This window comes from Megascapheus bottae, chromosome 6, assembly GCF_031878675.1.
Source record: "Megascapheus bottae isolate mThoBot1 chromosome 6, mThoBot2.hap1, whole genome shotgun sequence".
Lineage (NCBI taxonomy): Eukaryota > Metazoa > Chordata > Mammalia > Rodentia > Geomyidae > Megascapheus > Megascapheus bottae.
In genome coordinates, this window is record NC_143514.1 from 33,179,935 (window position 1) to 33,204,867 (window position 24,933).

General features: G+C 36.8%; 1 protein-coding gene across 3 annotated transcripts in view; it reads right to left on the reverse strand.

The window, feature by feature from the left end:
* Msh4 (mutS homolog 4) overlaps positions 1 to 24,863 on the reverse strand; it is a 64,243-nt gene extending 39,380 nt beyond the window's left edge. The window contains exons 1-7 of one of the 3 annotated variants that reach the window (XM_090334594.1): positions 24,614 to 24,863; positions 23,104 to 23,286; positions 15,944 to 16,086; positions 14,107 to 14,217; positions 12,055 to 12,170; positions 10,836 to 11,009; positions 6,387 to 6,559 (exon numbers count right to left, since the gene is read on the reverse strand). In XM_090334594.1, coding sequence (XP_090190720.1) covers positions 6,387 to 6,559; positions 10,836 to 11,009; positions 12,055 to 12,170; positions 14,107 to 14,217; positions 15,944 to 16,086; positions 23,104 to 23,286; positions 24,614 to 24,836 — 1,123 coding nt within the window. In that variant the 5' untranslated portion in view covers positions 24,837 to 24,863. Of the gene's footprint in view, positions 1 to 6,386; positions 6,560 to 10,835; positions 11,010 to 12,054; positions 12,171 to 14,106; positions 14,218 to 15,943; positions 16,105 to 23,103; positions 23,287 to 23,977; positions 24,477 to 24,613 lie in introns of those variants that run through there. The other 2 variants (XM_090334592.1, XM_090334595.1) reach the window with 2 other exon arrangements.
* Positions 24,864 to 24,933: the final 70 nt, after the last annotated feature.

Sequence of the window (24,933 nt, forward strand, 5' to 3'; positions counted from 1 at the left end):
TAGGGTAGAGATAGAGCATGCTAATGCACAAGGCTCTGAGTTCAAAACTCAGCTGATAAAACCCAAAAGTTTGTGAGACTGGATCTTAAAATAAAAAGGCTGGACAGGATGATGACTTGTATGTGTCACTCCACCGATTTATGACAGGAAACATAACAAGACTGTTGGTTAAACCAGTTCAAGCAGCAAGTGACACCCTATCTAAAAGAAATGACTAAAGCAAGAGGAGCTGGGGCATGGCATACATGTACAGGGCTTGCCTAGCAAGGACAAGACACTTAATTCAAATTCCAGTACTAAGAGAGAAGAGGAAAAGGAGGAGAAGGAGGAGGAAGAGGAGGAGGAGGAGGAGGAGGAGGAGGAGGAGGAGGAGGAGGAAGAGGGGGAAGAAGAAGGAAAAGAAGAACAAGAAGAAGGAGGAGGAAGAGGAGGAAGGTGGAGGAGGAGGAGGAGATGGAGGAGGAGGAGGACAAGAAGAAGAGGAGGGGGAGGAGGACAAGAAGAAGAAGAGAATAAGGAGGAGTGGAGGAGGAGGAGGAAGAAAAAGAGGAAGAGGATGAAAAGAAAGAGAAGGAAGAGGAGGAGCAGCAGAAAAGCAGCAACTCTAATACATCAGCACTTGAGTGGTTAATGCTGGAGAATCTGGGGTTCAACTCTAACCTGAGGTACCATGAGGTGGGAGATAAAGGGACAGAGCATGAATGTATCTGGAAGGTAGCCTAAAGTGATCCTGTGGAGGAATTCTAAGTTCAAATACACTCAGGTTTTCACCAAATCATACTTCCTCATCACTGACTCACTTAAGGGCTACTAGGTATCTGGAGTACTTTGCAGCAAAGCACTCTAATAGCCTGACAACTGACTTCCAAAATAGAATCTAGATATGCGTCATTAAGTGTCAAAGCACATATAAAGTCAAAAGAATGCCTAGAGGACAATGACTGCGAACTAAAAAGATCTACAACATTATCTTGATAAAAGTAGTAGTGGAGCTGGGCTCAGTGGCTCATGCCTGTAATCCTAGCTACTCAGGAAGATGAGATCTGAGCATCAAGGTTCATAGTCAGCCCAGACACTAAAGACTCTTATCTCCAATTAATCAGTAGATAATGGGAAGTGGGGATGTTGCTCAAGGGGTAGGGCAGTAGCCTTGAGCTGAAGAGCTCAGGGACAGTGCCCAGGCCCCATGGGTTCAAGCCTCATGACTCACCAAAAAAAAAAAAAAAAAAAAAAAGAGTAGTAGTGGGTACAGAAGGTTGAATGCTTGCCTTGCTAGCCTTGAGAAAAAAAGTGCTCAGGCTCTAAGTTCAAGCCCCAGGACTGGAAAGACAAGAAAAGAAAAGAAACAGTAATGTAGCAGATGAAATGAACAGAAGATAGTACAGAAAATTCATTTTTCAACAAGTTTGGCTATTTGGCTATCAACAAAAAAGGAAAAATGAAGTGAAAGCCAAAGAGGATGAAGTCCAAGGAAAGACCTTACAAAGAAGGAACACTTTTGGGAAAAAAATCCTTATGGAAGAAGTCTATAGGGAGAAAGATATTGAAGATTCAGTAGACAATTCAGTGAAAGGGTGGTAGAATACAGAGGAATTATCAATAAACAGAAGCAATAATTCTACTCCTAGAAAAACAGAAGGACAGAAAAAAATGAATGTTTATTTTTTATATTTTGGTACCAGAAAGTTTAAAAATACGATTGTTGCAGTTTGACCAACATTACATGGTTAAACAACCTTTCATATTTAGGGCTCTATGTTAAATGCTAGACAGCTAAGATACAGCTGTAAAGAAAAAAATGGATTATCATGGTCTCTTCCGTTGGCTATGTAGAATTCTATTTTATATATATATATATATATCACATTTTTTGTATCCATTCATCTGCAGTAGGGCATCTGGATTGTTTCCATCTCTTGGCTATTGTGCATAGTGCAGACATGAACACAGCTGAGCAGGTGTCCTTATCATATCCTGCATTATGATGTTAAGGATGGATGCCCAGGAGTGGTACGGTGGGATTGGATGAATCTAGAGCAAATCATGCTGAGTAAGATAAGTCAAGACCAAAGACAAAAGGCACATGATATGTGGCTATTAGATCCAAACAGTACAAGAGCGATGACTCAATATTTGTGTACCCAATGCTATGGACATGGTATTGGAAACATAAATACAATTACATAAACATAAAAATTTATGACTCTATAGACATAATGTTTTATTACACAGATTAATATGTATCTCTGACATACAAACTTTCAGCCTAATTTTACCTATGTTCTAAAATCTAAGTGATGGTCAGGAGTTTGGCCTAGTGGTAGAGTGCTTGCCTAGCATGCACGAAGACCCGGGTTCGATTCCTTGGTACCACATACTTAGAAAAAGCCAGAAGTGGTGCTGAGGCTCAAGTGGTAGAGTTCTAGCCTTGAGGAAAATCCAAGGGCAATGCTTAGGCCCTGAGCTTAAGCCCAGGACTGACAAAAAAATAAATAAATAAAATAAAAATAAAATCTAAGTGCTAGTGATTGTATATTGAGATTCCCTTCTTGTTAAATACAATATTTGTAATATGATGTAAAAATCAATGTTAATAAATTATTTAATAAAAAATTACCTCTTTCAAGGAAGGAGATGAAAGAATGAGAGAATGAAAGGAAGGAGAGATGGGAAGGAAAGAAGGAAGAAAGGAAGGAAGGAAGGAAAAGAAAGAGAAACAAGAAAGCTCTCAGAACCATTTGGTCAAAACTTTGACAAGCAGTCAAAACCCATGCTATAGCCAAGCAAGCACTGAATCCGGAGAAAATACCTTTGGAGGACAAGCATGAGCATTCTCTATTCTTTGGCCATCAAGCAAAGTTTTTCACCAAAAGAAAAAATTGACCTTTTTCTACCTTTCCCACAGTCTCATTAATATATAATTATATACACAAAATATATTCAACAACATTGGAATAGTGAAAATAGTATACTATCCAAGTTTTAAAGGAATTATATTTAAAGTATTTGGAAGTTAACAGAAGAAAACTTATTTGGGCTTTAAATGCTTTCTAGATTTTCATGAATCCCTTCCATTTAAACTGCACAACATAAAGAGAACATAAGTCAACATAAACTGTACAACATGAATGTGAGAGGAGTGGAGGTATGAAAGTCAGACCAAACTACAGGCAATCAGGAATAGGATTAGGAATACATGCAGACTATTCTTCCATTTGTAAATCTGAGAATAAAACTGCAGCATCATGCTAAGTGATAGGAGCAGATTCCAAGATAATTTTCTTATCCAGAATTTAAAGTAAATTCTGGAGCCCTAATCTCTTATTCCTGTGCATGAGTCTTTATTTGATATTTGGGGTTTTCCATTACCTCACAATGGCACACTATCATATTCTTTCTAATGGATAAGCAAAGTTCCACTGTGTATATGAACCACATTCATCCACTGAGGGTCATCTGGGCTGATTCTATACTTTAGCTATGGTGAGTAGTCATCTGTTGACAGTGAGAGAATCATGATTCACACACAGCCTGGGAATGGTAGTGTATGTGTGTAGTCCCAACTACATGGAAGGTCAAATGCAGAATTTTGACCAAGCAAAACCTTAAACCTCAATCTGCTAGTAGAGCCCAAGGTTTCTACTGATTATGATGACTGAAACAAAAGCCATATAATGAATGATTGTTGTCCTTAATGTACTATGTTGTCTCTCATCTCCTTTGCTGTCCCTTGGTTATCTCATATTGGTATAGTATCTCACTTTGTTATCTGATATATTGAATTTATTTGTATTTGGATATTTGAAATTTGATAGGGAAGGGGGGAAAACCAAGACGGGTGGGGGCTTGGGGGGGGAGGGAAACGGGTACCAAGACATGTGAAAGGGTATCAATGTATGTGAATTAATGCACCTTCTATCTGGCAAATATCATGTAACCCTTTTACTAATTACAATAAAAAAAAACTTAAAAAAAACTCAATCTGAAAAACAACTAATACCAAAAAAGCTACAAGCTGAGCTCAATATCAGGACCACATAAGATAAAGTAAAATACAGCAAATTATAGAGGGACAACTAAAAGAAACCAAGGGAAAAAAACCACTACACAATAAATCAAGATTAAAATGTATCTCTGATATTATTTGCTACAAAATTCAGAGGAAGCCTAGTACAGTGGCTCACGCCTGTAATCCTAGCTACTCAGGGACTGATATCTGAGGATCAAGATTCAAAGTTAACCGGGCACAAAAGGACTTGAGATTTTTTTTCATATATTTTTTATTGTAATTAATAGAAGGATCATATTATAGTCACCCTCCCCCCACCCCCGCCCCTCATCTTGTTTTCTACCCTTCCCTATCAGGCTTCAAATAACCAAATACACATATATACAATATATCCAATAACAAAGTGAGATACTATAGCAATATGAGATAACCAAGGGACAGCAAAAGAGATGAGAGATAACATAGTACATTAAGGACAACAATCACTCATTATATAGCTTTTGTTTCTATATCCTAGAGGTCCTTTCATTTAGCGTCATACTATATGGCCTTAAGTGTCTAGGTTTTGCTCTATTGCAAATCTCTGCTAGGAGAGCCCAAGGTTTCTACTGATTATGACAAATGAGGGAAACCATTGATCCTAAGTTCCTTTGAGTCTGGCTTACTTCACTTAATATGATTTTTTCTAAGTCTTTCCATTTCCTAACAAATGGGACGATGTCATTCTTTCTGACAGCAGCATAGAATTCCATTGTGTACAAATACCATATCTTGTTGATCCACTCATCAACTGAGGGGCCTCTGGGTTGGTTCCATATCTTTGCTATGGTAAATAGTGCTGCAATGAACATCATTGTGCTAGTGGATTTAGTATGTCCTTGTTTCTAGACAATTGGGTAAATGCCTAGTAGTGGAATTGCTGGGTCATAGGGAAGCTCTACATTTAGTCTTTTGAGGAACTGCATTCCATAGTGGTTGAATGAGTTTGCAATCCCACCATTCAATGCAATACCCATTAATATCCCAATGTCATTCTTTAAAGAAATAGAAGAGGCAATCCAAAATTTCATATGGAATAATAAAAGACCCCGTACAGCAAAAACACTTCTTAGCAGAAAGAACAGCGCTGGAGGAATTTCAATACCAAACCTCAGACTCTATTACAGAGCTATAATTATCAAAACAGCTTGGTACTGGCACAAGAACAGGCCTGAAGACCAATGGAATAGAACTGAGGACCCAGATATTAAACCACAGACCTAATCTTTGACAAGGGAGCCAAAAAAATAGAATGGAATAAAGACAGCCTCAACAAGTGGTGCTGGCAGAACTGGTTAAGCACCTGCAGAAAACTAAAGTTGGATCCTTCTTTGTCACACGGCACCATGATTAACTCCAAATGGATCAAAGACCTGGAGGTAAAAGTCGACACACTGAAAACTTTACAAGAAAGAATAGGAGATACACTAGGCCTCCTTGGCACAGGTTGAAACTTTCTTTTTTTTGCCAGTCCTGGGCTTGAGTTCAGGGCTTGAGCACTGTCCTTGGACTTTCTCAAGGCTAGAGCTCTACCACCTGAGCCACAGCACCACTTCCGGCTTTTCTCTATGTATGTGGTACCAAGGAATCGAACCCGGGTCTTCGTGCATGCTAAGCAGGCACTTTAACCACTAGGCCAAACTCCTGGCCCCTGAAACTTTCTTAATAAGGACCAAGAATCACAAAAAATCAGAGAAAGGCTGGATAAGTGGGACTGCATCAAACTGCAGAGCTTTTGTATGGCAAAGGACAGAATGGGAGAAGATCTTCACCAACCATACAGCGCACAAAGGCCTCGTATCTAAAATATATCAACAACTCAAAAAATTGATTCACTCCAAAACTAATCTCCAAAGTAACAACCATCCCATTAAAAGATGGGCCAAAGACTTAAAGAGAGTCTTCTCTGAAGAAGAAACAAAAATGGCCTATAGACACATGAAGAAATGCTCAACACCTCTGGTCATAAGAGAAATGCAAATCAGAACAACTCTAAGATTCCACCTCACACCAGTGAGAATGGCCAGGATCAAGAAAATTAATAGCAACAGATGCTGGAGGGGATGTGGCCAGAAGGGATCAGGACTTGAGACTTTTATCTCTAATTAACTCCCAGAAAATGGAAGTGGGGCTGGCTCAAGGGTAGGGTTGTAGCCTTGAAGAGCTCAGGGACAACGCCCCAGCCGAGTTCAAGCACCATGACCCACAAAAAAAAAAAATTCAGAGGAAATTTTCATGTAAGAATATATATACACTCTACCCTTTAAGAAACTTAGAAAACTATCTCAATATGTATTTTAATAGTTTGTATTTATAAAAGTATAGGTTGTTAATTTACCTGACTGAAGTCCAAAAAACAGTTCCTCATCTTGAAGTAGTTCTTGAACACAATCTAATCTCATGTTAATAGTTTCAATATCAACAAGTGGCTCTAATATATTAGAACGGAGCCTTCTACTCCCTCCAGGAGTCTTAGTGTAGTTCAAAACACCAAGGAGAGTGTGATTATTCCTTTAAAAACAGAAATTAGGAATACTTATTAAGTATACAAAAAAGAAATGCAAGAAAATTTCATTTTTCTATTGCAATTAAATTATCCTATATCTCCTGTCAGTGATTCTCAAATATTGCTAAGCATATATTACAATACATAGGAATTCTAATGCACTAAGACTGGTCTAAGGCTGGAGAGCCTACATTTGATCATATTCCCAAATATGCTGTCAATCAATTAGCCACATTTTCACTACTAAGGATCAACAGGATCTCTTCATGCAAAATGACTTTTTTATAAATCAGTTACAATATTCACACCCATAAAGATCTCTAGTCCATGACATTCCACCAGTAACTAAAAGATAACCGTAATATACCCTTAAAGGAGAGACATTTTTACATTTATAAAAACAGGTTAAAAAACAGGGCTAGGAGTGTGGTCTACTGGTAGCATGCTTGCCTAGCATGCATGAAGCCCTGAGTTCGATTCCCCAGTACCACATACACAGAAAAAGCCAGAATCGGCGCTGTGACTCAAGTAGCAATGTGCTAGCCTTGAGCAAAAAGTTGTCTAAGGACAGTGGGCCCTGAGTTCAAGCCCCAGGACTGGCAAAAATAAATAAATAAATAAATAAATAAAACAGGTATTTAATAAATCATTTTGCTCCAAATGAAGATGTTAGAAAATAATACAAGTAAAAAATTTAAAATTTTCTAAATGATTATGTAAAGAAATGAGCTCCTGTCAATATGTATTTTTAATCAAATCTTTTTATGACAATTAGTAATATGCACAAAATTGAAAATTTCATAGTCCACAAATATTTTTTGAATTCTTATTGTACTCAAAACATAACATATGGGGCTGGGAGTTTGGCCTAGTGGTTAAAGTGCTTGCCTAGCATGCACGAAGGCCCGGGTTCGATTCCTTGGTACCACATACATAGAAAATAAGCCAGAAGTGGTGCTGAGGCTCAAGTGGTAGAGCTCTAACCTTGAGAAAGTCCAAGGACAATGCTCAGGCCCTGAGCTCAAGCCCAGGACTGGCCAAAAAAAAAAAAAAAAAAAAAAAAAACACATAACGTAAAAGACAAATGTGATTTCTAGCCTCACATAATTTAACGTATAGTTAATAATGGTGAATAATTTTTATCAGCTTACTAGTCATGCATGCACAACACAACAAATAGGAAGAAATAAACATATGATCTAAAGAATAATTAATGTACAGAAACTCTTAATAGAAAATAGAGATAAGCATACAGAGAATGTACCAGAAGACTCATTTGACTGACTGAGAAAGATTTTTCTGTTTATTTAACAGTTAAAGTCAAATCTGTATGACAAAAAAGACACTGCCTTGTGAGAAGCAATCATGTACATACACTTAGTATGTACAGGTATTTCTATAAGCACTGCATATGTGCCAATTTATTTAATTCCAATCACAATAGCATGAGGTAAATGCTTTCATTAGCCTTTTATAACTGAAAGGACTAATGGCTCAACAGATATGTGCCTACGACCATATGAAATGATGCTTATCGGAGCCGGGAGTTTGGCCTAGTGGTTAAAGTGCTTGCCTAGCATGCATGAAGACCCGGGTTCGATTCCTTGGTAACACATACATACAAAAAAAGCCGGAAGTGGTGCTGAGGCTCAAGTGGTAGAGCTCTAGCCTTGAGAAAGTCCAAGGACAGCGCTCAGGCCCTGAGCTCAAGCCCAGGACTGGCAAAAAAAAAAAAAAAAGAAATGATGCTTATCGAAATGAACTCCAACAAATGGAAACAAGGTTTTTATTGTACTCTTTGCAGCTATTTCTTTTTCTTACACGCTTTCCTTTAGTTTATTCACTTGTGTCATTGTTTTTATTTCTGTACTTTTTGTCTTATATGTAAGTTTATCTGATTTGGGAAGGGGAAGGGAAATCACAAAAAAAGATGGAATCAATGAAGCAGTCATTCTCACTAGACTCCATGTTGGGAATGAACTTTACAACCTAGAGGGTAAGCAGGTCTGGAGGGGAAAATGTGGGAGAAAATGAGGAAAGGTAGAACATTGCTCAAAAAGAAATGTACTCATTACCTTACTTATGTAACTGTAACCCCACTGAACATTACCTTTACAATAAAATTTCAAATAAAAAAATGAATGCACAAGAAAACTAAGTAATTTATCCAAGATTTTCAAGAAATGTCCAATTGTCCAAGAAAATATCATGGAGTCCAGAAAGTCTCCAGGACCAGAAACTTGTTGGCTATCTTGGCAAGTGGAGGTTAAAGAATAGAGAGAGATGAAGTCATAGTAGTCTTCATAGGTCATTGTGAAAACTATGTTTTCCATTGTAAAGTATAAGAAACCACTGGTGAATTTTATAAGAAGTTGGAAGACTTGATTTCTAAATTAAAAGTATAACACACTGGATGCTTTGTTGAAAATAACTAATCATAGGAGGGAAAGAAGGTAGAAAGACAAGTTAAAGAGGCTATTATCTTAATCTACCCAAGACTAAATCAGATTGTAGTGGCAGGCACAGAAAATAGTAAGACATGAATTAATCATGCAGACTGATCACTTCAGATTCAGATTCTGAAGTCTTGAGTTAAGAGGGTTTACAAGCTTATTGCTTCTGGGATGTAATACCGGAGGAAAGAAGACGTTAGTCATTATACTGTCCAGTTCTGGGCACAGAAATTTAAATGAATTTGTTTTCTTTTTGTCGTTGTGGGTGGGGCGTGAACTCAGCCTGGCACTGTCCCAGAGCTCTTCAGGCTCAAGGCTACCACCCTACCCCCTGGGTCTGGGCATTGTCCTTGAGCTCTTCTGTTCCAGGCTACCACCTACCCCTAGAGTCACAATGCCACTTCTGCCACTTCCGGTTTTCTAGTAGTGAATTGGAGATAAGAGTCTCATGAACTTTAGTGCCTGGGCTGGTTTTGAACAGCAGTCCTCTGATCTCAGTCTCCTGAGTAGCTAGGATAACAGGCGTGAGCCACCGAGCCCAGCCTAAATAAAAATTTTAAGGAAATGATTTCAAATCAGCTGGCTAGGAGTTTGGCCATATGCACAGTTTCTTTGTGTTTGAGTCATATAGTTTCTCAGGATTAAAGGAAATAAGGAGTACACACAAACCTTCCACCTATCTCAAAAATTAAAATGTATAACTGATAAAAAGGTGATAGAAGCATTAGAGTTATTAAGACAGTTTGGTAGGTATAATATCTCTATGAAATTCTTTGCTTTTAATCTAATCTATTTTTTTAACTACAACATGAACTCATGGAGGGCAGACATTATATTTTAAAATTTATATTAAGAATCTTAGCATCTGTATTTACAGTCTTTTAAAATTAGGTTCCTTTATCCTTTGTCTCATCATCTTGTTGTTGCACTTCCCTTTTCTAATTCAAATAGACAAATATATTGTATATACAATATACAAGAAGGGTGAGCCATATTCACAAGACAATATGTTGGAAATAACTTTACAAGTCAGGAGGGGTGGGGGAAGGGAAAGTGGGAGAAAAACATGGGAAGGGGTAACAATGTTCAAGAAATAATTTAGGCCGGGAGTTAGGCCTAGTGGTAGAGTGCTTGCCTAGCATGCACAAATACCCGGGTTTGATTCCTCGGTACCACATACATAGAAAAAGCAGAAAGTAGTGCTGAGGCTCAAGTGATAGAGCTCTAGCCTTGAGAAAGTCCAAGACAGTGCTCAGGCGTTGAGCTCAAGCCCAGGACTTGCAAAAAAATAAAAATAAATAAACAAATAAATGTATTCACTACCTTATGAATATAACTGTAACCCCTCTATACATCACCCTGACAATAATTTTCTTTAAAAAAATTAGGCTCCTAATACATAGCAGGAACTCAAGTAATGCTCATAAATAATACAGAAATATAAAACTGAGTATAAAACAGTAACAATTAACAGGTCATTAGCTTTTTATGCCATAATGATATAATAGTAATTTTAGCCTACATCCTGTTAGGTGAGAAGGATATCTAATATCTAACTTAATTTGCATTTCTCTAATGACTATTGATATTGAGCATCTTGATCACTTTATCTTTTTTGGAGAAATTTCTCTTGATATCCATTAGGCAGTTTTGAAAACAGTTTTTGTTCATAATTATTCAGTATAAATACCTTTTCAAAACAAAGGTAAAATGAACAAATGTGTTTATTCAACATTTCTTGACCAAACAAGTCTAAGGACTATTAAATAACAATAGGAAAATATAATAACTAATATATCAATCTATAGGAAAAACTGAATGATCTTACCTGGAGTCCTGGTTATTAATTAACAACTCAAGGTTTTGAGCTGATGATGCATCTATCATAGCTGTCTGTTCACTACCCTGGAAACAGATCTTCAGTGATTTTGGTGCATAAACAGAATTCTGAATAAATTCAACATATTTTAACAAAGCTGCAACAGCTGCAAGGCAGTAATACCTGTAAGGTGACCAACAATGCATCATTGTCTTTAGCTCAAAAACAAAATTATTCCTGAATATTAAAAGATTATAAATATTTGCATAGTATCATTTAAATTCAAAATATTTTAGGAACTAATGAAATAATCTCTAATCCCTAAAAATTGAGGTCTGTAACTTAATGGATAAAAGATAACATTCAACAGCAATCTATATTGGGTTTTCACTTATCATTTTAACTAATGTTAAAAGTGTCTGAGACTGAAAGTAGTGTCAAACAAGGTGCCAATGGCTCATGCCTGTAATCCTAGTTACTTAGGTGGCTGAGATTTGATCTCAGTATAAAGTCAGCCCTGGCAGGAAAATCAGTAAGATTGTTTTGGGGTGGGGTTTTTTTGTTGTTTTTTGCCAGTCCTGGGGCTTCAACTCAGGATCTGGGCACTGTCCTTGAGCTTCTGAAGGCTAGCACTTCAGCCACAACACTACTTCTGGCTTTTTGTGTGTTTATGGTACAGAAGAATTGAATCTAGGGCTTCGTGCCTGCTAGACAAGCGCTTTACCACTAAGCCACCACACTCCAAGCCCTTGTAAATTTTTAGGAGTAAAACTATGAAGTAACAGAAATATTTTCAAATGTGTCTCACTGCTGAGACTTCACATACTTCTAGTATATTGTAGCTACTAGAGAGTTTCACTCTAAAGTAGAGTGAACTGTCAAGGACAATAAACTGATTAATTTGATGAGATTCTATATAAATTAAATGAGCAATATCTACCTTGTATATAAATTTCAGTTACTGTTTCAGTAATCAGAGTTTTTACTATACTCCAAGCACTTTTCTATATGGCAGGCATACATCAAAGAGAAGAAGAGATTTTTTTAATCTATATATTATAAAACTCAAACTAGAGATTTATCTTTTTTTTATTGTAATTAGTAAAAGGGTTACATGATATTTGCCAGATAGAAGGTACATTAATTCACATACATTGATACCCTTTCACATGTCTTGGTACCCATTTCCCTCCCCGAGATTTATCTCTTTCCATCAATAGTAACTCACTTGGATTGGACTTCCATTATGACAGTGCTGAATTCTGCTATACATAATTGTTCAATGTATTCCAATCCTTTTGTCTCATTGAAGTATTTCCTCTGGATAGTTGTGAAGTTAACATTCTGAAAAAAGGTTTTAATTTCAAAATAAGTGTTACACACAGGTGTTCTAATATTTTTTAAAAACATACTTAGCACAGTATATAGCTTAAATATTGTATAATTTTTAGTATGTTCAACGTTTAAGTAAAAATTATAAAGGAGTAGATATCCATTTTGATAAGTGAATTATAAAACAAGGTAACTCTCATACTTTGCTCTAATGAAATTTAATTGCATGTTAGATGAAGCAATAAAAGTTAAACATGGAAGTTTTTATTTTACAACATTATATTGGCTTTTACAATAAGTTTTGCATGCTCTAATATAATTGAGATAGAAGTTTGTAGTCTGACAGTTATTAAAATGAAAGTATCAATTTACTGTAGGGACAGGATCTATCAAACTACAGACTTCCCAGTTATATAAGTCAATAAATTTCCTTTTCCACTTGAATTCCTTTAAGGATTCTGCTAAGTCTTTTTTGACAAAAGACTAAGATCTAATCAAAAATAATAAAATCTGAAGGCTAGGAATGTAGCTTAGTGGTAGAGTGCTTTCCTTGAATGCATAAAGCCCTGGGTTTGATTCCTCAGAACCACACAAACTGAAAAAGCCAGAAGGGGCACTATGGCTCAAGTGAGAGAGGGCAAGCCTTTAGCAAAAGAAGCTCAAGGACAGTGCCCAGGCCTGAGGTCAAGCCCCAGGACTGGCAATAAATAAACCCCAAAGCTGGAAATGAATACATACATACATACATACATACATACATACATACATACATACATACAGATAGATAGTTATGGTTGATGAAAGGAAATATGAGCCAATGAATAAAATAGAACAAATGAAGAAACTTGCATGATAGTGAGATAATTGAAATTAGAATAGGGACAATTTTTGGCAATGAGTTAAAAACAGCTGGGCAATGGAGGATCTTTAAGAGAACCACAAGATACTTTGTATGACTGCTGATGCTGCGTACATTAAGAAGACACACACTCATTGGATCTTAAATCTCAGCTTGGTTCCAGATATGTTAAAATTTAAGCCTACAAACATAATAAAAATATTGTATATTCTGAGGAACTATTCTAACTGCAATGATGTCTACTATGTTTAGAACCACAGTATCTTCTAACAGGTACAGTTGCTAGAGGAAAAGGTAAATTTAGTACACTGGAAGAAAAGCCCTGACTGAAAGGCACAGCATTTGTTGGATAGGGTTCCATAGTGCTCACCTTTCACAATCACACAAATGAAGGATAGCCTTGCAAGCTAATTATGGGGCAGTGTATGCTACAGGGAAAGATGTAAATAGATGAAACTGCCTGGAGGCAAAAGCATTTATTAATAGCTGCTATCCCTTATGAGAACTTCAATATCAATTTGTCTGACAGAAAAGTAGCTTCTAGGAAGCTATACCTAAGTTAATTTTGCTTTCTCTACATGTCTGCTCCTTATCTATGCCAAGAATCATCCACATTACGTCTAGTATTTTTTTTCCTTTTGCTTAAAGTAGGAACCAAATCAAGCACATGGATTATCTATCATTTTAATACAGTTTTAGCAGTATTTTTTTTCTGTGGTTCAATGGGGTTTGAACTTAGCCTGGGTGCTGTCCCTGAGCTCTTTAGCTCAAGACTACCATCCTACCCTTGAGTCACAGCCCCACTTCCCATTTTCTAGGTTAATTGGAGATAATAGTCTCTGGTCCAAGGTCCTATTGTTCCCCAGCCTAGTTGATCCTCAGATCTCAGCCTCATGAGTAGCTAGGATTACAGGCATGAGCAACTGTGCCTAGCTGTTTTATTTAGTAGTATTTCAAGTTGAATATACATTTATTGAGAATTTCAGAATTTTAAATATATAGTTACTCAAACTATTGTTCTTCATATTTCAAAATGGATTTTAAACAATTAAATATTAAATCTTATCATTCAAAATGAAAATCACTTACCTTGAAATTTTCTGTGATCAGAGTAAACAATTTGGTTGAATTTCCCACAACACAAGCAGTATTTGACATTATTATTTCCAAAGGTGATAATATTTTCAGCTTAGTGATTACCTGAAATTTGTCAACCATTTTCTTAAACATACATTTGTCATATTCTCTAAATGTTTCATATTTTTCTGAGTACTTAAAATTAATTCAAAGATAAAATTCCAAGTCTTAATTATAGACTTAAGATGGTCCATGTGATTACATAATAATTATACACCCCTATATAAATAAAAATATAAAATATTATCATCAGCAAAGGTTATCTTATGCTCACACTGGTTTATAACAGCCTAAACACAAAAATTAATTTGAATTTATTAAATATATATTCCCAAATTAAGATTTTAAAATAAATTTTTCTACTGAGGGTTTAAACCCATGAAATCTGTAAAATATCTAATAGCATAATTACAGGAATATAATCAGTTTGTCCATGCTAGTACAATTTTGAAATGGTAAAAGAACAGAAACACAGATGGGAAACATTTACCTCAGGCCTTAGACTTTTTACAAACTAAGATGCACTTCTTTGAGCTATTTTCAACACAGTAATTCTAAGTTTAACACTTTTAATTTTGTTTTCATTTTCTACTGAAAAATTGTAAAATACTCGAGTTAAAGTTAATATGATGTCAATATTTATAATGAAAACTTATTAGAGAAAGCTTATGTAGTAGGCAACCATAAAGGAGAATCTGAGAACAAATAATACAATCTCTTAGAAAACATATATTTTAAGTGCCTATAATTAGATCAAGCAACTTTTTTTTTTTTTTGCCAGTCTTGGGCTTGGGCTCAGGGCTTGAGCACTATCCTTGGATTTTCTCAAGGCTAGCACTCTACCACTTGAGCCTCAGCACCACTTCTGGCTTTTTTCTATGTATGTGGTACCGAGGAATCAAACCCAGGTCTTCATGCATGCTAGGCAAGCACTCTACCACTAGGCCAAACTCCCGGCCCAGATCAAACAACTTTTTAAAATAAAATAGCAAAGACTACCTCTACCTAACCATCACACACATTTCCATAACAATAGGCAGTGACCTAAAACCATGAGTATTATAAAATGAAGAGAAAATAATTGTTTGAAGTGAAGGCAACAAGTAGAGATATAAAATTACCTCTGATCTAAGATGTTAATTTCTTATAACTCTAGAAAAATAAAATAAAAATACAGTTTCTGTGGAAACAATCCTCTGGAAATATGATTATCATATATTTATCTTTTGAATGAGTCTGGAAATACTTAAGTTGAACTTACCAATGCTGAGAAAATTATTTATTATCTAAAGTATTTTTTCCTTTGGCTTAAAGTGTATCAAGTGCCAAATCAAGTATGTTGATTCTCTATAATTTGTATTATCTATCTTAATAGTCCTTTAGATTAGAATGTGTATTTATTGACTACTTTGTGATTTTAAACATACCATAATTCAATCTATTGCTGCTTATAATTTTTCAAAATGGATTTTAAATAAATAAATCCTGACTGTTACTTCTGAGAATGAAAATCATTTAAGTTTCTGTAATCATAGTAAACAACTTGGTTGTATTAATTTTAGAAATTAATACTAATAGTAACTTTGAGTATTCAAATAACAAGAAGATTTATATGTTGAGGACAAAATATATTTAATAAAAATCAGATGTAAAATAGTTTTAATTTACTGTAATCATATGCTGTATAACGTTTATCATCACTAAAGTAAGTTAATTAACAAAGCATTAACTTGGATACCTGAATACTACATCCTATGATGAACCATTTTTTAAGGTTGTTGGGACTTACCTTTGCATAAGTTGTGTTGTCTGCAAACTGGGATAATATAATTTGTGGGCTTTTTAAGTCAATGCTTGCCATTCCTATCTCACCTCTGGCAAGTCCTCTTCCTTCTACCACAGTTACAATAACCGATGCGGAATGTGCAGAAACTGCAGAAGAGGATGTGGCTGTTAAAAATTTTAAATAAAGAAAATTAATATATTCACTAATAATAATAATAATGTAAGAACATTAATGTAATCATTTCTAATTCTAATTCCTTCACGTTAGACCTCAAAGCCCCAATTTTTGTAATTCTTTTTTTTTTTTTTTTTTTTTTTTTGCCAGTCCTGGGCTTGGGCTCAGGGCTTGAGCACTGTCCTTGGACTTTCTCAAGGCTAGAGCTCTACCACTTGAGCCTTAGCACCACTTCCGGCTTTTTGCTATGTATGTGGTACTGAGGAATCGAACCCCGGTCTTTGTGCATGCTAGGCAAGCACTCTACCACTAGGCCAAACTCCCGCCCCCAATTTTAGTAATTCTAATAATTAAACTTGATGGAAAAAAACATTTTTCCTCTCTGGAAAATATTTTTAATTACACAATCAATTAAAAATGCCAATTCTCAAATTATTTTCCCAAATCTTAATTTTGTTTTTCATTTTTCTTTGCTGTAGTATGATTTGAAGATTTCTCTTTTTGTATTGATACTCTTCCCTATATAATTTTTCTTCTTGCTTTTCTGCTAGGAAATTCTTCTTTTATTGAGATTTTTTTATGTCTATTACTATTTCTTCTAACTTTTTCCAGGTTCATTTGTTCAGCATTGCATCTGGTTATCTACCATATCTAGAAGGAGAGATAACCAGAAGAAATGGTTGATGATTTTCTGGGACACTTAGAAACAAGGACATTTGGGGAAAATGTATATGAGTGGATCTCTGTGAATAAGCATAAACTTTGAAAATGTTTGTGTCCCATGGGAATGCTCATTAAAGGGTTTCCACTATAGACTCAACATTCTAGAAGATAAAATAATGCACTCTATGAATGCATGTGAGTCAATTATCTCTTTTTAACTGTCCTAGTCTTTGCTCAGTTAATTCAAGAAAAAGTACCAAGGATAAACTTCCCATACTGCAGCTGACCTGTTACTGAATGCCTAATTTGTCAAGAGTAAAAGCCAACATTGATCCCAATCTAGCACCATTCCCCAGGAGGTGATAGCCAGCTACACAATGCCAAGTTGCTGACAATGGGATTTTTTTCCATCACAAAGGAGTAGATAAGGGTCTTTAAGTAGACTACATATATATTCCTCCTATGACTTTGACTTTATTGGCCATAATGTTTCTACAAAGTTAATAACTTCACAAAAAGATACACAAACGTTCTTCTGACCTAGAAGATAATATTGCCAGCTGGTTCTACTGACAACTTTTTTATGCTACCGAACCAATGAGCAAAAAGGTACCTACATGGAGTGATCAATTCTGATCACCAAGAGGAAATTATGCTGCTATATATAATGGAGGCAAAGAAGACTGCAATACAAGGTATTCTCTGGGTCACTTAGTAACTCTGACAGGATCTAAAACACACTAGGATGTTTAAGACTCAGATCCTTTAGTAATGAATGTTTAGGTTGCTTCACTTTTATTACTGAGTAACAGAAATGTGAAATGTATAAAGAAAGAAATATACATATGAACTATAATCTCATGATCAAGTATAGACCAGAACTGCAAGTATATTCTTTATGATTTGTTATGTACATGAGTTTGTACATATAAACTAAACATTTCCTCCTCTTTTCAATTTTTAAAATTTTACGTTATTGGAGGTTAATTCTACAATTTGGTCTTTACAGAAAAGGATATTCAATTATTATGGAATAATGACTGAATTTCAGACAATTGTTATAAAGTGATTATTGGAACTGAGAGTCTTCATAGTTTGGAGAAGAAATTTCAATTCCAAGAAGGATAAATGTATAGTTTAACTCAATAATGTAGAACTTTTGGATTACAGTTAAAAAAAAGAAAAAGAAGTATGTGCAGAAGTATACAACAAAAATTTAGTAGCCAAAGGAATAATGCCAAATATTATTCAGTTCCAAATTTACTTTTCAATAACTTGGGAATAACAAACCAATGTGTGTGTGTGTGTGTGTGTGTGTGTGTGTGTGTGTGTTATTGAGATCTGAACACAGAGCCTCCTACTTACTGGGTAATTGTACTCCCACTTGAGCCATTTTTGCTTTGGTTGCTTTTAGGATTTTGTGCCTAGGATGACTGCAATTCTCTTGTATATACTTTGTGTGCTGTTGTGAGACTGGGTATATTCCACTATGTTCAGCTGTTGGTTGATATGGGGTTATTGCTAACATTTTGCCTGCACTGACCACAAACTTAAATCATCCCAATATCTGCCTCCTCAGTTGCTGATATTATAAGTGTGAATTATAATGCTTAGCATGATGGAATTCTTATGAACATTTCTTCTTTACAGTAACCATTCTGTAAGTTTTGTAAATGAAAGGCACCAGAGGAACTTTGAAAGATGAAGGAAGCACTATATACAGGTTTTACTGAAGCATGGTAATAAGCAGGGTGGACTTGTGGACCTCTGGTGATCCAACCACATTATTTCATAGCTCTAGTGTGTGTGTGTGTGTGTGTGTGTGTGTGTGTGTTTTAATTTTCTCAATCATTAAGTACAGAAATTGTATACTCCAAGCTTCCTGCCCACACTGGCATTGTAATTCCCTCCAGTCCTTTCTCAAGCTTGTCTTCATATAATCTAGAGATGTTATACCATGTCCTCCAGAGCTCCTACCTCTAGCAGAACACACTCCAGATGCACAAACATTTCTGACATCTCCTACAGTTCATTCACAATGGTCTGCTTTCTTTTTGCCTATTTAACTTCTGTCACTAGCACAGCAAATCTGCAAGTTTTATCATTCCATAGATTCAACTTCACTTTCTTTGTGTGTGGAGGGGGAGATGGGGTCATGGGACTTGAACTCAGCCTGGGCACTGTCCCTGAGCTCTTCAGCTCAAGGCTAGTGCTCTACCCCTGGGCCTGGGTTTTGTCCCTGAGCTCTTCAGCTCAAGGCTACTGTCCTACCCTTGAGCCAAACTCCACTTCCCGTTTTTTCTAGAGGTTAATTGAAGATAAGAGTCTCAGGTCCTTTTGTGCCAGGGCTGGCTTTGAACCTTGATCCTCAGATCTCAGCCTCCTGAGTAGCTAGATTACAGGCATGAGCCACCAGAGTCTTCTTTAATGAGATCTGAAACTTAGGCTTTGAGAGGGGATCTAGTAGGTGTGCATTTCCAAATATTACCTCTAGAAACTTAATCGTAGGGTATCTTACTGTTTTCTTAATTCTATAGCTACTTTTATCATAATTTAGTGTGTGATAGTGATGCTTTTAAACTTTTATCCCTTGAGCCACACCCTCAGCCTTAACTGTTCTTTATATTAAATTTCTTCTTTTTAAGTCACTATGTGGTTCTATTTTCAGATTAGATTCAAACAACAGTCTCTGCTTTTCATGGGTCCAGCAAAGAAGAGAGACAATTAAAAGAGAAATAGTAGTGTAATAGAAGCATAAAAATGGGAGACAAATATTTACAGTATCACAGAAGATTTCTGAATGCAGTAATACCAAAACTCACACTTAAAGACTAACTACTAAGTGACTTAGCGAAGAGTAGAAAATGGTTTTCTAGGGAACTAAAATACAACGTATACAGATAGAATGTAGTTCAAGAGTACAATACTAGCTTTTCATGTGCAAGGCCTTGGGTTTGAGCCTCAACTACTACTCATGTATGAAAACTAAAGATATATGGGAACTGGGAGTTTGGCCTAGTGGTAGTGTGCCTGCCTAGCATGCACAAAGACTGGGTTTGATTTCTTGGTACCACATACATAGGAAAAAGCCAGAAATGGTGCTGAGGCTCAAGTGGTAGAGCTCTAGCCTTGAGAAAGTCCAAAGACAATTCTCAGGGCCTGAGCTCAAGCCCAGGACTGGAAAAAAAAAAAAGCTGTACAACAAGGAAAACAGTAAAACACAACCTACAAAATGGAAATAGTATTTCTGAATTATACATCTAAGAAGGGCCTAGAAACTATTGTATTTCAGTACCTAAAGCAACTCAAAAGACAAAAATTAAAATTTAAAATGAACAAAAGGCAGGGCTGGGAGTTTGGTCTAGTGGTAGAGTGCTTGCCTAGCATGCATCAAGACCTGGATTCTATTCCTCAGTACCACATACATAGAAAAGGCTGGAAGTGGCACTGTGGCTCAAGTGGTAGAGCCCTAGCCTTGAGAAAGTCCAAGGATAGCACTCAGGCCCTGAGTTCATTCCCACAACTGGCAAAAGAAATAAAAACAAAATGAACAAAAGTCTTGCCTAGATACTTCTCAAAAATAAGGTACATAAATGTTTAATGAATAAATTAAAAGGTCCAATATATATATATATATATATATATATATATATATATTTTTTTTTTTTTTTTTTTTTTTTTTTGCCAGTCCTGGGCTAGGTAGTACCAGTTCCAGGGTAGGGTAGTAGCCTTGAGCTGAAGAACTCAGGGACAATGTCCACGCCCAGAGATAGGGTAGTAGCCTTGAGCTGAAGAGCTCTGTTGACAGAGCCCAGGCTGAGCTCATACCCCATGACTGACAAAAACAAAAACAAAAACAACAAAACACAAAAGCGTGGGGAGGGGGCTGGAAAGGTAGCTCAGTGGCTGAGTGCTTGCCTACCATACACAAAGCCTTGGGTTCGATTCCTCAACACCACATACACAGAAAAGGCCAGAAGTCATGCTGTGGCTCAAGTGGTAGGGCCAGCCTTGAGCAAAGAAGCTCAGGGACAGTGCCCAGGCCCTGAGTTCAAACCTCATAACTGGCAACAAACAAAACATAAACAAAAGAGGAATTTTATGCTTATTAGCAGAAATGTGAATTAACAGAGCTATTATGGAAGTGTCTCAAAAAAATAAAAACAGAGCTATCATACAATCCAGTAATCTTGTTAAGGTGTCTCCTAAGAAAATAAAATCAGTATATGAAAAAGATAGAATGCCATATTTATTGGTGCAGTAATCTCAGTAACTAGGAAATAAAATCAGTTTAAGTGTCCATCAATTGATGAGTAGATAAGTCAGGTACAAAAATAAAAATATTTTATGACTTTATATGTACAATCTCATAAAAGAGTAGAATGGTCAGACACTAGACAGAGTAGAGCAAAGAGAAGATGGGAAGACGTTCTCAATGTATATGCTGTTACAATTAGCAGAAGAAGGAGAAATATGAGACGAGAAGATGTTTTCTGGCAAGTACGGATAAGAGGATTGTCCTGCTAGATACCAAGAATAATTATAAAGCTGAGAGTGGGATGATATTGCAACAAACATATATAAATGATCTCAGAGTTCAAGAGCTAGATATAGAAATAAACATGTATAAATCATCAAATAATTTAGTAATAGTATAAAAAGAACTGCTTAAAATAAAAAACTTATAGCCAAGCACTGGTGGCTCATGCTTGTAATACTAGTTACTAAGGTGACTGAGATTTGAGGATACTGATTGAAAACCAATTCACGCAGTAAAAACCCTGTGACTCTGCTATCCAAAAAGCACCAAAATAATCTGGAAGTGAGGCTGTGGCATGAGAGTGCTAGCCTTGAGCAAAGAAGTTCATTCAAGGTCAGCACTCGGGACTTAAGGGTCAAGCCCTGGGACAGGCACCGAAAAAGAAACCCTTAAATAATGTACAAAATTTCTGAAAACTTGTAGCTGGCCATGAAAGTATGTTGGTGCATTTCTGTAGTACTAGCACTGGGAGGTTGAGGCAGAATTTTGAGTTTCAGGACAGCCTAGGCAATATAAATGAGACCTTGTCTCAATACAAGAAAATAATTTTTTTTTGCCAGTCCTGGGGTTTGAACTCAGGGCCTGAGCATGTCCTTGGGCTTTCTCAAGGCTAGAGCTCTACCACTTGAGCCACAGCACCACTTCCAGCTTTTTCTATATATGTGGTACCGAGAAATCAAACCTGGGTCTTCGTGCATGCTAGGCAAGCACTGTACCACTAGGCCTCTCTCCCAGTTCAAGAAAATAAAATTTTTAAAAAGTGGAGGATAGCATAGCTCTCATACTTTCCTAGTATGTACAAAAGCTCTGAGTTCTATCCTTAGTAGCAGAGAGGAGTTAATATTAATCATATAATTAAATAATCATAAGTTATTTAAATGGTGATAAATTCTGAAAAATGTATCATTAATTGAATGTATCATTGTGCAAGCAGTATAGAGTACACATTTACAAACCTACGTGGTAAAGTCTATTGTACACCTAGACTACAAGATAGCCTATTACTCCTAAACCTGTACATGTTACTGAATTGAATACTGTATGTCATTGAAACACCATGGTTAGTATTTGTACTGACCTTGTATTACCCAATAGTAGTTTCATTGTACTTTTAAAGTACTAAAGTACTATTGGGCAACAGGAATTTTTCACACACACACACACACACACACACACACACACACACAATGTTCTGTAAGTGAAGCTGTGGCTCTAGTGGTAGAGCCTTGAGCAAAAACCAACATTCAAGAGCAATGCATAGTCCCTGAGTTCAAGCCCCAGAACCTAAACACACATACACAAAAAATAAATAAGAAATAAAACAACCCAATCCTTTTCTTTCTCATGCTTTTATTGTCACATGATTAAAGTAATATTGCACTTATCAACAAACAATAGTAAAAATCTGAGCTGGGCACCAGTGACTCATGCATGTAATCCTAGCTATTTAAAGCCAACCTGGGCAGGAAAGTTCCTTCAATTAACTACAGAAAAAGCGGGAAAGCTGTGGCCCAAGTGATAGAGGGCTAGCCTTCTGCAAAAGTATCCCAGGCCCAGAGTTCAAGCTCCAGGAATTGGTGGAGATTAAAAAAAACATATGTGGAGCTTTATTAATCTATTTCCAAATTATAATTATATATGTGATTATATATGTATATATATATATCTTTCAATCATCAATATCAGTGAACGCTAACACCAAGTAAACTTAAATACCTTAATTCATAATTTACAAAACTTTAAAATTTCAAAAGAACATTCAGGTTAATCTTTCATTCCTTTTTACCTGAGTATCCTATTTGTGGTGTCCAACTTTTATAACCTGATCTCTGAGGATTTCCAGCAGTCAGTGGAGTTTTAATCACTTGTGGATAATTAGTGTCCCGTGCAGAAGATGAACTTGTACCAAAAGCAAAATTGGGTGGAACTGTGCTGGCTGCATAGGATCTTTTGCTTCCCAAGTATGAGCCTAAATTTGAAAATGTAAGCATTTTTGAGGATGAGAATTATTCAATTCCTATGAATTATGTTCACTTCACATAATATTGTTCTTCCAATGATTTTCAAATGCAACCGATTATGGTAAATTTAATAATTTGATGTTTTTTATTAAAGCATATTATTTGTTTTCTAAAATATGCTCCTACAAGTTTGCTGAGATTACTCTTGCTAAAAAAAAATCATGTTTCAAAGGAAATGAAGAAACTGAAACACGAAGTGTAGATAATTTGTGCTGTGAATAGAGAATCTCAGGATGTAATCCTAGCTACTCAAGAGGCTGAGATCTGAGGATCAAGGTTCAAACCCAGCCCAGGCACAAAAGGACCTCTAAAAAAAAGTCCCTCCTCTCCCCCCAAAAATAAACACTCTCAGGGCAATTTCTCTTTTTTCCCTTTCCTTCTTTTCTCTCCTTCCTCCTCCACCCCTACAAAACTCAAGGCCTGCACTCTTGTTTGGGTTTTTCACTCAAAGGTGGCTCTTTACCACAGTGAACCACAACTTTACTTCTGGCTTTTTACTGGTTAAGTAATAATCTCACATTTTTTTCTGCCCAGGCTCATTTCCAACTTCAGTCCTTCGATCTCAGCCTCCTGAGTGGATAGGATCACAACCCTAAGCGAACAACACCCAGTTCTCATTAAATTTCAGTTGACAAATACCTTCTACTACAATATTCATCTCTTCACATTCTCTTTTAGATTTCAACTCTTCATTTCTCACGCATAAATTCAAAGTTAAACTTTTTTTTTTTTTTTGGAGTGGGGAGGGGGGACTGAACTTGTCCTGGCAAGACTTCTATCATTTGAATTACATCCTTAATCCTTTGGCTTATTTTCAAAAAGGGTCTTAAGATTTTTGCCTGGCCTCTGCCAGGAATCCTATCTGTGCTTCCCTAGTAGCTGGGGCTACACAAGTTACCCAGTATACCTGGCGCCCTTTGTCTTTCTTTTACACGTGTTGAACTCACCCTAAAGAACTTTATTTTTAAAATAATAACTACACTCATCTAGAATAAATATTCAGCTTCATAAAACTTCATCTAACCCTGGGGTATTCAGGAGCCCGACCCTCAGCTAGCCACTTCTATCAGCAGGCTTATCCACAAACGTGCTATCTATCTCAGCAGCACTGAGCCAGGCACCATCTGTCTTCCCATGAAACAATGTGAGAAAGTAGTGGAAGGCTGGGCACTTGTGACTCCCGCCTGTAAGCCTCGCTATTCAGTCACAATGGGGCCCCTGTCTGGGGCCCTCACCACCCACGAGCTTCCCCACAACTCCACAAGCCCTCCTTGCCTCTCGAGGGCCAGGCCCCGGGCGGGTGGTGGCTGCTGCTGCTGCTCCGGTCGCCTGCCGCCCCGGACGTGCCAGGCGGGCTGGAGGCCCAGGCCGAGGGGCCGCTCTGAGGGATCTCCTGGAGCCCGAAATTGTAACGCGGACCCCGTGGGACAGCCTCGCCCAGCAAGGGAGAGGCCGCCGGAGAGGAGAGGGAAGTGGACGAAATCTCGGGTCTCAACATCCCACCGAGCTGTTAGGTAGAGTTCTGGAGCTCTTCGAGGCCCACAGGCTTCAGAGCCTGACTACTGGTTAAGATGGCGGGAGAAAAGGACGCACGG